This window comes from Rhinolophus ferrumequinum, chromosome 3, assembly GCF_004115265.2.
Source record: "Rhinolophus ferrumequinum isolate MPI-CBG mRhiFer1 chromosome 3, mRhiFer1_v1.p, whole genome shotgun sequence".
Lineage (NCBI taxonomy): Eukaryota > Metazoa > Chordata > Mammalia > Chiroptera > Rhinolophidae > Rhinolophus > Rhinolophus ferrumequinum.
In genome coordinates, this window is record NC_046286.1 from 50,373,424 (window position 1) to 50,388,214 (window position 14,791).

The following is a 14,791-nucleotide window of genomic DNA, read 5'->3' on the forward strand; positions in this document are numbered from 1 at the left end:
CTGGATTATGCTGACCACAGTGATGTGGAGATGAGAAGAAAGCAGCAAAAGTGGCTGAGTACATAGCTGGGGCAGCTGGAAAGGTGGGGGTCAGGGAATGGTTTTAGGAAGAAGAGAATAATTACCTGAGTTAAATGTTGGTGACTGACAAGAATTAAGAACTGATCTTGAATCAGGCTAAATGGATCTTGTATTAATAAGACTTTGAGAACAGAAATTTCTTTGCAATTTAGGGGACAAAAATCTCAACTGATGTAAATTTAAAAAAAAAATGGAGTAGAGAAATTTGAAGAATTATAGATAGTTTTATCTCTAACGATGACAAAAATAAGAGTATGTAGCTGTAGGTCAAGAAATCATTTCTTTTTTAAGATAGGAGAGCAGACGGTGACCATTAGATGTGCTATATGACATAATTACCTACTAGGAATTAAAAGCATGTGATTTACTTTCAGTCATTAAAATGAATGGAGATTATTTTGTCAGTTCCTAGCGACAATATTGTGACGTGTGACCCTATAATGCCTGATCCCACCAAGTCCGCGCCTGCTCCGAAGAAGGGCTCCAAAAAGGCGGTGACCAAGGCGCAGAAGAAGGACGGCAAGAAGCGCAAGCGCAGCCGCAAGGAGAGCTACTCGGTGTACGTGTACAAGGTGCTGAAGCAGGTGCACCCGGACACGGGCATCTCGTCCAAGGCCATGGGCATCATGAACTCGTTCGTCAACTACATCTTCGAACGCATCGCGGGCGAGGCGTCGCGCCTGGCGCATTACAACAAGCGCTCGACCATCACGTCCCGGGAGATCCAGACGGCCGTACGCCTGCTGCTGCCCGGGGAGCTGGCCAAGCACGCCGTGTCCGAGGGCACCAAGGCCGTCACCAAGTACACCAGCTCCAAGTAGATTTGCACGGGAGAGAGATGAATGCAGAGAAGAAGGAAATACAAACAGTAACTGAAAATATGACTCAGCCCATAGAAGTTACGAAATATGAAAAGTCTGATCTGCCTGAGAACGACCTATTAGTGTGTTTCTCCTGCCTAACTCCAACCCTGCTTTGCTGCACACTGATTCATCAAAAAGAGATCATTATCTGAGTGGATGAGCCCAAACGAGGTGTTTTAGATTTCTCGTTTTATTTTTTGTTTGAAGTACAGAAATAGGATTTACTTCTGTTACAGGTCTACTTACTGGGAATTCATTACTCCCCATGGACTGACTACCTTTGCTTAGAAAAGTCTGAATGAGAGGATGGGAAAACGTCTGTAAGTGGGATGTGATTAATAAAATTTGTGGAAAATTGGAAAAAAAAAATGAATGGAGCAAATTGGTTTGATAATTTGAGCACCTGGGTATGGTTTGACCGTGGCCCATATAGATTATTGAGCCTGTACATAGACAGTTGAAAGACCATATTTTCAAAGATATAATTATTCTGTGGCATAAGATTATAACTAAAAAAATAAATGAGCTTCATAAATATTAGCAATTACTCATAGGACCTATGCAGTGTGTACTCAAAGTGAAAATTATGTTTCCACTGCACAATTTGGCTACTTCATGTAAAATGTAAATACAACAATATTTAAAACAGATGTGTCCAAAAATTGAGAGAACAGAAAATACAATATAGAAGAGGTGTGCTAATGAGTGAGAGAGAGAAAGCACCAAATACCAGTAATATACTAATCCCATATTTAGAAAAAAGGCATTCATATAATTATAATTAATGTAATTTATATAATTAATTTAATTCTTATATAATTTTACATTTTTCAAAGACAATCATTCTATCAATCCAGAGCTAGGTCTTTGAGAAGCAGAGCTGAGATTAAAAACATAAATTCAGGGGGCGGCCCGGTGGCTCAGACGGTTGGAGTTCCGTGCTCTTAACTCTGAAGGCTAGCAGTTCGATTCCCACATGGACCAGTGGGCTCTCAACCACAAGGTTGCCAGTGAGATTCCCACAAGGGATGATGGGCTGTGCCCCCTGCAACTATCAATGGCAACTGGACCTGGATCTGAGCTGCGCCCTCCACAACTAAGACTGAAAGGACAACAACTTGAAACTGAATGGCACCCTCCACAACTTAGATTGAAAGGAAAACAACCTGACTTGGAAAAAAGTCCTGGAAGTACACACTGTTCCCCAAGAAAAGTCTTGGTCCCTTTCCCCAATAAAATCTTAAAAAAACAAAACAAAACAAAACAAACAAACAAAAAATAACGTAACTTCAGTCATCACTAAGAAACGTAAATTTGACCAAGGGAAAACTGACACTATTTTTTAGGGTAGATTTACTCCAAAGACTTCAATACATTTCTAAATCTTGAATTAAAATATGGTATGAGACACTAAAGTAAACTATAAGAGGAGAATAATTTGATCACTCTAAATCTTGGTAGGCATGCCACTACCCCTAAATTTAACAACATATGTATATATATATACATATGTATATATACACAAGAGGTCTGACAATTAAGAGCACGAACTTGTTGCAACACTGTTGCTGACCTTTTTTGATATCAGAGGGATTATTCATTATGAATTTGTACCAACTGCACAAACAGTTAACGAAGTTTACTATTTGGAAGTGCCGAAAAGACTGCGTGAAAAAGTTAGATGACCAGAACTTTTCACCAACAAGTCATGGCTCTTGCATCACGACAATGCACTAGCTCCCATGGCACTGTCTGTGAGGGAATTATAGCCAGTACAAATAACTGTTTTGCAGCACCCTCCCTACTCACCTGATCTGGCCCCCAATGACTTCTTTCGTTCCTGAAGATAAAGGAAATATTGAAAGGAAGACATCTTGACATTCAGGACATCAAGGATAATACGACTGCAGCTCTGATGGACATTCCAGAAAAAGAGTTCCAAAATTGCTTTGAAGGGTGGATCGGGCACTGGCACTGGTGCACAGCTTCCCAAGGGGAGTACTTCAAAGGTGACTGTAGTGATATTCAGCAATGAGGTATATAGCACTTTTTCTAGGATTTGTTCGTGAACTTAATTTTCAGACTCTGTGTGTGTGTGTGTGTGTGTGTGTGTGTGTGTGTGTGTGTGTTGTATTTTGCCACTGAGTATGGATAACATTTTTGTTACTTATTTTATAACTACAGGGCAACATTTTAAAAGTTTAAAACAAACTCAGAATTGTGGTCTTAAAAAGTTTGTAAAGATAATAATTTCAGTGTATTTATGAAGGATTTTTGCCGCAATATCTGTTATCACAGAGATAAAACTACATTTTGTGTAATCAATAAAATATTATTATAAGTATAATCAGAAAGAATGAACTGTCACCATACAAACTGCCACAACATTTTTCAGTGGACAGGATTTCGTTAAGCTAATTAAAATAATGTGCTCTTAAAATTATGATATAAAGCTGTTATACATAACCATGTCTTTATTGTACCACACAAAATAATAATGCATGCTTTACTCAAGTTTGTGAAGGATTCCTGAGTTTCTTGTTTTTCATGTGTTTTTTTTTTTCCCCAAGCTTTCATAGAAATGCTTTTTTATACTGAAAGTTTATATAGGAAAAGTGTTAAATTATTTGAGCTAAAATATGAAGTTGATCCAGAGTGAGTAGCTGAGCCATCCTTTAGTTTTTAAAAGACGAGGGAAGACTATGTTACTAAAAGCAATAAAACTTCCAAAAAACTCATTTTGGAATTAATCTCAGAGAAAAATAAGGATATTTTCATGAGGAAAATGGACAAAGGGAATATTTGTATGGCACCAGAGTGGTACATTGCATCAGAATAAATGCATGGATAAAGAAAATCTTAAGATATAAATTTCACTCAATAAATGATGAGAATATTTACACATTAAATATCTCAGTTATATGAGTTAGCACAATTATTAAATTGTGTAATGTGTATCTAAAACATTAATTTAAAAATTATTCCATATGATACTCTTCTTTTCAAACATTGCAGTTACCTAAATATAATTTCATGATTTGATATACGTTTTTAAATATAGAAACTTCTCAAATCACTTAAATTGCATTTTTCTATTGTATTTGTTTAGTTTTAAAACTATAATCAATTTTAGTTGTACATTCAAAGCTTCTGATATCTATTTGTTCTGCAGTCCAAGTTCTGTCTTTTCTCGGCCTCAACATGCTTTACCTCCACATCCTCCTACTTTCGTCCCCATTAGACTTGATCTTGCTCTATTCAGATTAAAGGACTTTCAGCTCAATATTCAACTGTACATCAAGTTATTTCTTGAAGCTAGACTAACTTTGATTTTTTTTTTCTGTTTAAAATTCGAAGATGTTCTTACCGTTCCACAAACCTAAGACATGCCATATAATCTAATTGCATTAACTAGATTGCATTTCTGTTTCCTGTGCCTGACATCCGTTCTATCATTAGCTTGCCAGTACCCTTGTCCACATTAGCCAAGGAGTCTGTTAAGCTTGTGATATTCTCTTAGTGAACTGTACTCATCTTAATTCATTCTGGTGGCTTTTTGCCCAATACCATAAGGCAGATTTCTGTAATGTCAATTGGATGTCTCCCCAACTGTCGAGTCTAGAATTGTCAAATTCAATTTTTAAATAGATCCAGGTTTTATAATCACTGTCAATGCATCTTCCTCACCTCTTGCTAGTTGTTAAATTCTATAATACTTACTAACACCTGTGGTCACCACATGTATTCCATTACCTGCTGGTTATCGTATTCTGAATGCTGTTCTTAATCTTCCCCCATCATTTACTACTTTTCGTGTCTCCCGCTTTTTAGTAAGTGTCTATTTATATTGCCTCCTTCCTCAATGCTCTGATTATTCCTTAAAGGTTACCAAGGTAGATCTAGATATGTGCCAAGATATGTCAGAGCTATGCTAGGTTGCCTGCTTCTAAAATGACTGAATCAATGCTTCTTGGGATGTTATGATACTAATATATTTATTACTTCAGAATTTGTATTGTATTTATAATTTTTACAGAGATTTTATCTTTATAAATATGATAGTATAAGATGTGTTTGTAATTAATTATAAATAGAAAGTTTCTACCTTTCTCGAATGCCATAGGTTAGGAAAAAAAATACGTGCAACTTTTAAGTCCTTTTTAGTTCAACAGGATTTATGTCGACGAATGTTTGTTTTGCAGTTTTTTTTAATCAATACTACTTATTACTTAGGTCTATAACATGGGACATTAAAGTAATACACAAAGCAGTTAAACACAATAATGATATTGTTCTGTTTTTAACTGACAATGGCATAAGGAAAATTGTAGAAAATATTTAATAACATAATTGGTCTATTTAGAGAAAGTTAGTTCCTAATGGTGGTATTTTAAATATTTGATAATGATAATGATAGCCATTGCAATGTTGAAAAGTAAGTCAAACTGTCTGGTTATTTCATTTGTAGCTGAATGTTTGTATCTCCTGCATTTTTCAGTAACATTCAATTCTGTTGAGTTTATGTATAACAATAAAGCACATGGGGTAATGATTTAAATATTTGCAAGGACCAAAATATTATGTTGCATTAATGACATGTTCTAGGGCACCAAACAAAGTATTAATTTATTTTTACAGATTTTTAAAATTATTTTCATTGAGTATTCTTTTTTATGAAATGTTTCCATAATTTAAGCATAGAAATGAATGACTGAAAAAAACTCTAAAACATACAATTAATAAAAATGTATTAACCTATAATGAAGTTAAAAAAGAGAGAAAAGCACAGAGAAAAATTCATTTGCTTGCCATCAATATTACCCCAACTATGTTATCTGAAACTCATTAATTAAAGAGGCAAAATTAAGCATAAATGCTTTTAATCAAAAACTATAATTTGTCTCCTGTTGATAATCAAAAGCTCCTTTTTAGAGAGGACCAGCTAAAAATATAGAAAAAAATGATATAATTAGAAAATTACTTATTAAATTGATGATGCAGTAAATAATCATTAGTGTAAGCAAAAAAAAATGTGAGTGACAATTTATTAGGGATCAGATATTTTTAAAGTGTCAAAGTATCTCACAGATTTTTAGCTAATTAGAAAAGGAGGAAAACATGTTTACAAAAACATGTTTACAATAGAAAGATGTGGTCTCTTAGTGTCTGAGAAAAGGAGATGAATATTAGCATCCTTTATATTGGGATGACCAAATGCTGTGTGTCAACTCCTGGGATGCAATATCTCATACATAGCATTACTTGTGCCATATTTTTGCCAAAAGTGTTTTATCTGAATCATATCAGTACTTTAGACCTAATTTCTAGTTTAAAGGTAATACAGAATGTAGGAAAAAGTTGAATGACATCATCAAGAAATAATTAGGCAAATTCAGCATGTGGGAAATTCTAAAAAAAATGGACTTGCTTTCTTCAAAAATGTATGTCTTAAAAGAACAAAAAGTAGGAGTATAATGTGGATTTAAAAAATAATATACAGGCATAACAAAATGCAATATGTGACTCTGTTGAATCATGTTTGAAGATAAAATAGCTATAAAAGATATATTGGCAGACATTTGGGGAATCTTGAATATAGTCTGTATGTTAAGATACTAGGGAATATGATTATTTTTTAAGTAAGATGTTGGCATTGTGGTTATGTAGGAGTATGTTCTGTTTAAGAAATGTATGCTTATTTATATATAGGTAAAATTTCATTAGTGTATAACCATCAAACGTTTCAGAAAAAAAATATATATATGCATAAATACTAATAAAAGGATAAAGCAATAGTAACAAAATCTCAAATATTTTTTAATCTAAGTAATGAATATAGTATTCTGGTGTTAGTTATAATACTTTTTTATTTTATATATATTTCATATTCTTCATAATAGATACAAATAAAATGTACCTGAATAATTTTAGGAAAAAAAAAGTAGGATTATGTTGGTGAGTTATATTCTACCTTAACATACATACTTTCTTTCGTTTAATAAACCAGAATTTTAAAAATTATTTAAATGATACCTTCATCTTAAAACACAAAAAATCTAAATCTCAAATGTCTAAACTTAGCAAAATAATATTACTTAAGTGTTTATCAGATTAGTCTCCATTCTTCTTCGAACATTTCTAAATTTGTAATAGTCTAATCTATAAAACTGTTAAGGCCATTTTATTTTCAAGATTTTATAGATAAATTTGCTGCATCAAATTGAAGCAAGGTTTTCCCCACCCCAATGAAGCTCACTGAAAAATCATCATGTTCGCTGTTGACTTTGTTAGATAATAAATTAGTAAAATATTTTTAAAAATTAAACAAAAGGAAATCATGAATAGTGGATAGTGCTTTTTTGAGCAAAAATACTCAACACACTGCTGTTTTGAAACTATGAATCTTTGCAGTACTCATATTCCATTTTGAAATTTATGTATTGTAGTATCAAATATGTTGAAAGCAAAATATCTTTCACTATTTTTATCAAGAACTAGCAACCCACAAATGTTTCAAATAATCTCAAATGTTTTCTGCATTTTAATTTTGAAAATCTTACAGCAATTAAAACCAGAAAACCAAACTCTGCATGGCACCTTCACTATTCCTGTTGTAAATAACTGGATTTAAATTACTCTTGAATACAATTTCTGAAGTATAGCTGAAAATTGTCAGTAATACTGATTTGATGTTTCATTGGTTGTTTAGAAAGGAATGGTGAGCACATTGGACATAATTAGCTAAAACTATAGGTCTGAGTATCAAAGATTTCTTGTTAACTAAAGAAAAACACTTATTATAGGTAAGTTTTACTGGATATTGCTTTTCATGATTTCAATTTCTTTTTAAAAAGTGTATTGGTGAAAGACATAGATTCTGTTTATGTAGGCCTAGTTGAGGACTCTGAGTGTGTTTGTGATATCTTCCCAGTCCGCACAGACAAAAATCCAAACTCCTACAGTGTGGCAGCACCTTTACTCTTACCTGTTTTTATAAGTCCCTTAATATATTTATTTAAAGGATTGATTTTCACATTTGACTATCTGTGAGAAGATGAGCTCTTTAGGTAATGGATCATGTCTTATTCATCCTTGACTGCCTAAATCCAAACACAGAACCCAAAACACACCTGAATCTCAATATGTTTGTGTTGAATTGAATTTGACAAGCAGGAAAAAAGTTAAGAATTGTTGACTTTGTGCTAGGAGAGACCTGGATGGTGTACCTGCTCACGTGTTCTACAGCTTAGGATCTCTGAATGAAGTTGAGACAAATCTTAGGATTATACTTTTCAATTGTGTGAGGTTTAAATTGTTAATAAGATTGCCCACTCAAGGCATTTGTCAGGAGGATTAATTTTGATGATGGTAACAACAATAAAGTATACCTTTGCTGAGTACCTACTATATAATAAGTGTGGTTTGAGTATGAAGTACAAAGTTCTGCCAGAAAAATTTTAGAGACATAATTTTATTTAGTCCTCAACAACTCCATAAAATGTGTTATTATTTCTCAGTTTTGTAGATTAAGAAAATGAGATAAAGAGGATTAAATAAGTTGCTGAAAATCAAACACAAAGTGATCTGGTAACCCATGTGATTTGATTTCCTGGGCATTTTGTGCTATGTAAAAGACAGGCATATAATATACGATCAATAAATATTAGATTTGAAAAAACCAAAACCAAACAAAAACACTTCTGTTACTATTCATGAGATTCCTTTTTTGAGGAAAAAATGCAAAGCTTCCTTTGGTCCCCAATAATTGCTAATGAGTATGTCATTTTTAAGAACGTATGAATACACTTAAGCTTTCAAAGCCTCTCACTTCAGCAAGCTGTTGAACACTAAATGGATGTGACTAACTACAGGGAAATATTATCTGCATAATAGGAATGTCTTCTCTATTAAGGAAAACCACGTGTGACTCGGGTTGGATGTGGCACTTCTGCCATATGATTTACAACAACATATCTATTTCCTTAATTCCTCCAAACAATTTCAAGCCAACTTATGCATGTTTTTGGCTTAAATTGCCCTTGCCTTTCAGTGGAGATTTGACATTTGAAAATATGAAATAACAAGTGTTATTTCCATCTAATTCTTAAAAATTTGGCTCCCATCTAGAAAGGCACCTGATTTGCAGACAAGCAGAGGCTCAGGCCAGCCAGAAAAAAATGAGAAAGTGACACCCACACATACACACACAAAAGTGAAGGTTTCCAAAAATATAGGTCTCTCCCCATTTAAACTGTTCCAAACCACAGTCACTTATATCACCCACCAAAAAAGTCTTGACTCTTTCTCTACAGAACCTTTTTAATCATTTATGGCAGGCCAAGGGCTACAGCTTGAGGCAGCCACATGGCCAGAATCTCTGTTCTCATGTCTTTGACTATAAGAAAAGTCTGTAAACCAATTTCCAGACTGTGTTAAAAGTAGTTTAACTGTCAGAAGAAGGAAAAAAAGTGCCTTTGATGTTCAATATTTGAAATTAAACATTTGGTTTATATATATACGTCCCTTTTAAGATTATTAAACCATAGCCAGTCACTTGCACTTGAATCTCATATCACTATAGCTAACTAACGATTGTATTATTTTTCAGGTGCCTCCAGTATTATAATCACAAGTGCCAGTTATAATTAAAAGGAATTTTGAAGAGAAGTCACTTCACATCTTATTCACAATGCTACATGAATTTACTTTGTGGAGTTCCCCTACAGGTAAGCTAAGCTAAACATGTGCAATTCTTCTAAAAACTACCCTCAAATTCTCTCTTTCTGTTATTTTCTGACTGACAGCTGCTATAACATATAAGGAAGACAACTAGTTTGAATGACTCAGTTCTAGGGTCGTGCATATTTATTTTCCACAATATAGGTATTTTTTCACTGTCATGATTGTTTCGTCCAATAACACCAGAGGGTCAGGGCACAAATTCCAACAGATAGAAATGAAAGTTTTAGTATCTGAATAAAACTGAGACTAGTTAGCTTCGTCTATACCAGTACAGCAGATGAGTTCTCTTCACGAAAACGTCTATTCTCTGCATTGCACACCAACTACAGGAAAACGTTCATATGTCTCTAAAGAGAAGCTCTATTTATACAGAACTGTTTCTACAAAATACCATTAAGTGGAAGCAATAGCAATGTTTGGAGGTTTTTTTATTTTACATCTACATCAGTTCCCCTAGGTAACCTCATATAAATACCCAATTGAAATGCCGTGAGCTTGCTATTCAAATATATCTTCAAAACAAGCCCCCTACAGTCCCCTTCCAATTAGAGTGGAAACACCTATTCAAAGGAAATTCTGAAGCTACCACTGGTAGTATTCCTTCTATTTTGAAACAACTTAATGAAAATAAATTTGTAATAAAGTAGCTGTCCTGTTCTCATGCTCTAAATGTTTGCGTACTTCACAGTCTACTATACTGCTGAAATTAGAAGTTACATGTTTTCTTTCTCTTCAGTGAAATGAGGGAAGAGGGTTTTAATTTTGTGTAATATTGGGAAACTTTGTAACAAAAATTTGCCTCAAGCTTCGTCTTGACAGCATCCTTGCTAAATTGATCAAAATATCCAAAACTGATATGTATATTTTGATTAGTTATCAGAGTTTTTATCAGAGCCCAATTTTATTAAATTATTTTTATGAATTCTGTAAAGTGATTTACACTGATATTAGCACATCTGGTGTATTTTTATGCACTAATGTATTTGATAGGAAACAATGAAAGAGAATAATATGTGCTATTCAGCAAGTACAGGGTGGTTATATATTTGATTCAGAGAATGACTCATATATTATAGGAATATGACACTGTTCCCCTGAAAATAAGACCTAACCAGACCATCAGCTCTAATGCATCTTTTGGAGCAAAAATTAATACAAGACCCGGTCTATTATATTATATTATATTATGTTATATTATATTATATTAATAGACCCAGTCTTATATTATATTAAAATAAGACTGGGTCATATAATAATTTTTGCTCCAAAAGACTCATTAGAGCTGATGGTCTGGCTAGGTCTTATTTTTGGGGAAACACGGTATTGATTTTGGCTTGTAGACATTTCCCTTCATAATTCAACCAGACAAAACTTTTATCTTACAGGATCTCTACATAAAGAAAGTGTATTTGCCGATACAGTTCATGAATTCAAATTTTAATATGACCATTATTTGATTTATTGGGTCAATATGTATATTGCTAACTTCCCTTAACTATATTGTCTATTAGCTTGTAAATGTAGAATAAGATACAAGGAGGAAACCTATTTTCAAGCTTATATAGAAAGTATCTTTATGATTTCAATATATATATATATATTTTTTTTTAACAAATAATTGATATGTTGTAGAGGCAGATGTAAAAAGAAGAAGGTTTGCAAGTTTTAATTGGTGGCTTGAAAAATAATTTCATTTTCTACTCTAATTTCCTAATCTGTATAAAGCAGTGTGAAATTAACATAACTATGTTAAAATTATTCATATACAAAGTTATGCAATGTTCCCTAATATTTAACTGCAACTTTATTTATAACCATATATACCATGGTTAACATGCATAAAGGTAAGTGAACATAGAAAAAGATGACAGCTGTAAGGGTTTGCGTTTGGTTTGCTAAAACAAGCACGCCCATATAATTATTAAACAGAGCAAGAAATAAAACTACAGTCATATCCTAGAATCCTCTACTAATTCTCCTTCAAGTCATAATCCACACAAAGGTAAAAACTTTTCTAATATCTACCAATTTATTCACTTTGTTTAAAATGTTATATCGGAGACTCATGCAGTTTGTACCTTTTGCTCAATATTTTGATTGTGAGATCTATCCATGTCGCTACCTGTTACAATATCATTTACCTTTACATTGCTGTGTTGTCTTCCATTGTATAAATATACTACAATTTATTACTTAATATCGCAGTTTTAATTTGCATCATAATCATGTGAAATATGTAATCATATATTTACTGTTTTTTTAATATGATGTTCCGCTAATTGTTTGCTTTGAGTTACTTCTCCTAATTGATTTATAAGCAATCTTAATCTAATATGGATATGAGTCTTTTGTCGATCAAATATATTGAAGACATTCTCTCATTTTATGTCTAGAGATTTCACTCACTTAATAACACTTTATGATTTAAAAATAGTAATATGAGTGCAGTCCAAAGTATCAACTTTTATTTTATGATTGATGCTTTTTTGTGTCTAAAAGTCATTGTCTAACTCCATGACTATGAGGCATTCTTTTATGTTACTTGCTGGAAGCTTAATTGGTTTAAAACTCACATTTTGTTTTGTAAGCGATAAGGGATTGATCATGGCATTTAGTATTATATAGAAACTGAGGTCCTTTATTTTTTGCTCATGAAAATATTAAGTGACTCAGAAAACGTATTTATTTATTTTATTAAGATTTAATTCACATACCAAAAAATTCACCCTTTCTAAGTGTACAATTCAGTAGTGTCTAGTATATTCACAGAGTAATGCAACTATCACCATTACATTTTTATCACATTGAAAAGAAACCGCATATCTATTAGAAGTCATTCTCCTTTTTCCCCTTTCATAAGTACCTGACAACAGCTAATCTACTTTCTTTCTCTGCAAATTTGTCTATTCTGGGCATTGCATATAAATTGCATGTAGCCTTTTGTGTCTGGCTTCTGTCACAGCGTAATGTTTTCAGGGTTCAATCATTTTATAGCATGCATCAGGGTTTCATTTCTTTTTGTAGCTAAATAATTACCTATTGTATGGGTATTTGGGTTGTTTCCAATTTTAGTTATTAATAATGCTTCTGTGAACATTGGTGTTCAAGTTGTTTTGTAAACATAAGTTTTCAGTTCTCTTGGTTATATACCTAGAAGTGGAAATGCTGGGTGATATGATAACTCTATGTATACATGTTTGAGGAAATGTCAAACTGTTATTCAAAGTGGCTGCCCTATTACACATTCCCACTAACAATGTGAGTGTTATGATTTGGTAGTATCCTCACAAACAATTGTCATGGTCCATCTTTTTGACTAGAGCAATCCTAGTAGGTGTAAAGTGGTATCTCATTGTAGCTTGATTTGCATTTCACTAATGATTATTGATTTTGAATGTCTTTTACTGTGCTCACTGGCCAATTTTATAGGTTCTTTAGAGGAATATATTTAAATACTCAGTCTTTCTTAAAATAGGGTTTTCTCTTTATTGTTGAAATGTAAGAGCTGTTTTATAGTGTACTGACCATAGTCCTTTATGATTTTCAAATAGATTATTCAGTGAGTTGTCTTTTTCAAACTATTCATGGTATCTTTTGATACCGTGTTGTTAATTTTGATAAAGTTCAATCTATCTTTTATTTTTCTTTTAATATTTTGCTTTTGGAATAATATCTAAGAGACCATTACTTAATTCACCATCAGAAGCATTTATACTTTGCATTCTTCCATGAGTTTTAAAGTTTTAGCTCTTAAATTTAGGTGGTCTATTTTGCATTAATTTCTGCATATGTGTGAAGAATAATTTCAACTTCACTTTTTTGGTGATGGATATCAAGTTGTCCTCTCATCATTTGTTGAAAAGAATATACTTTCTCTATTGATTTGTCTTTGAAACTTCATTGAAAATCATTGACCTTTATGTAAGCATTTATTTCTAGACTCAATTCTATTGTGTTGACATGTTAACTATGAATAGAAAATAAAACTGAAGGATGTACAAGGTGTGATCAAGCAATAAGGTGAACGCTTAAATAAAAAAAAATGTGTATTACAGTAAAAGTCATATTGCCATTAATCTCCCTCAAAATCCTCCCTCTCACTTCAAACACACTCGCCCCACCATTCTTGCCACTTTCTGAAGCAGTTCTGGAAGTTCTCTTTTGTGAGTGACTTTTGCTGGGATGTTGTGGCTGCCTCAATGTCCTGAATCGATTCAAAACATTTACCTTTTATGTTCATTTTGACTTTGGGGAAGAGCCAGCAGTCACATGGTGCCAGATACAGTGAGTAAGGTAGATGAGGACACACTGTAATGTTTTTATTTGATAGAAATTGCTGTACCAGAAGTGATCTATAACACGGAACATTGTCATGGTGGAGGATGAAACTGTTTGCCCATTTCATGTTAATGCGTTGTTTGTGATCCATGAGTTACTGCACACTTTAAAACACACCTTCTTTCAACCGTAGCTCACACCCGACTGCACCGAACAAGTTGAAATTTGTCACACACTCTTAAGGTTTGGTGTGCTGCTTCCCATCTTGAAGATCCCTGCCTTTCAGTTGGATGGCACTTGTTAGCAGCATTCACTGTATTTGTTGACCACACCTTACATATATGTATACTTACGCCAATACCACACTGTCTTTATTACTGTAGCTTTGTTGTAAGTTTAGAAATCATGAAAGCTATGTCCTCCAATATCATTTAAACTCATTTTCTTTCCCCAGGATTTTTGTTTGTTTGTTTTGTTTGTTTGTTTGGTTGGTTTTTGTTGCTACTATGCATACTGTAATGTTCCATATGCGTTTTTGAATGAGCTTGTCAATTTCTGCAAAGGGTAGCTGGGGTTTTTAATGGGACTACAGTGAATCTGTAGAACAAGTTGGGGGTTATAGCCATCTTAATAATATTAGTGTTCCAGTTGAGATATTTTTCCATGTATTTATTCTTTAATTTCTTGTAACAATGTTTTGTAGTTTTCAGTATATATGTCTTGCACTTTTTCTGTTGAGTTTATTCCTAAATAGTTTATTCTTTTTGATGCTATGGAAACAAATTGTTAATTTGGGGATTTTTCATTGCTAAAGTGTTGAAATGCAG

At 33.1% G+C, this 14,791-nt stretch overlaps 1 protein-coding gene across 1 annotated transcript; it reads left to right on the forward strand.

Annotated features, from left to right (window-relative positions):
- The first annotated feature begins 517 nt into the window (after nucleotides 1-517).
- On the forward strand, nucleotides 518-1,293 carry LOC117020202 (histone H2B type 1-M-like). The gene has a single exon (XM_033102517.1). It carries the CDS (start codon nucleotides 522-524, stop codon nucleotides 900-902), a length of 381 nt encoding a protein of 126 aa, XP_032958408.1. The 5' UTR covers nucleotides 518-521; the 3' UTR covers nucleotides 903-1,293.
- Nucleotides 1,294-14,791: the final 13,498 nt, after the last annotated feature.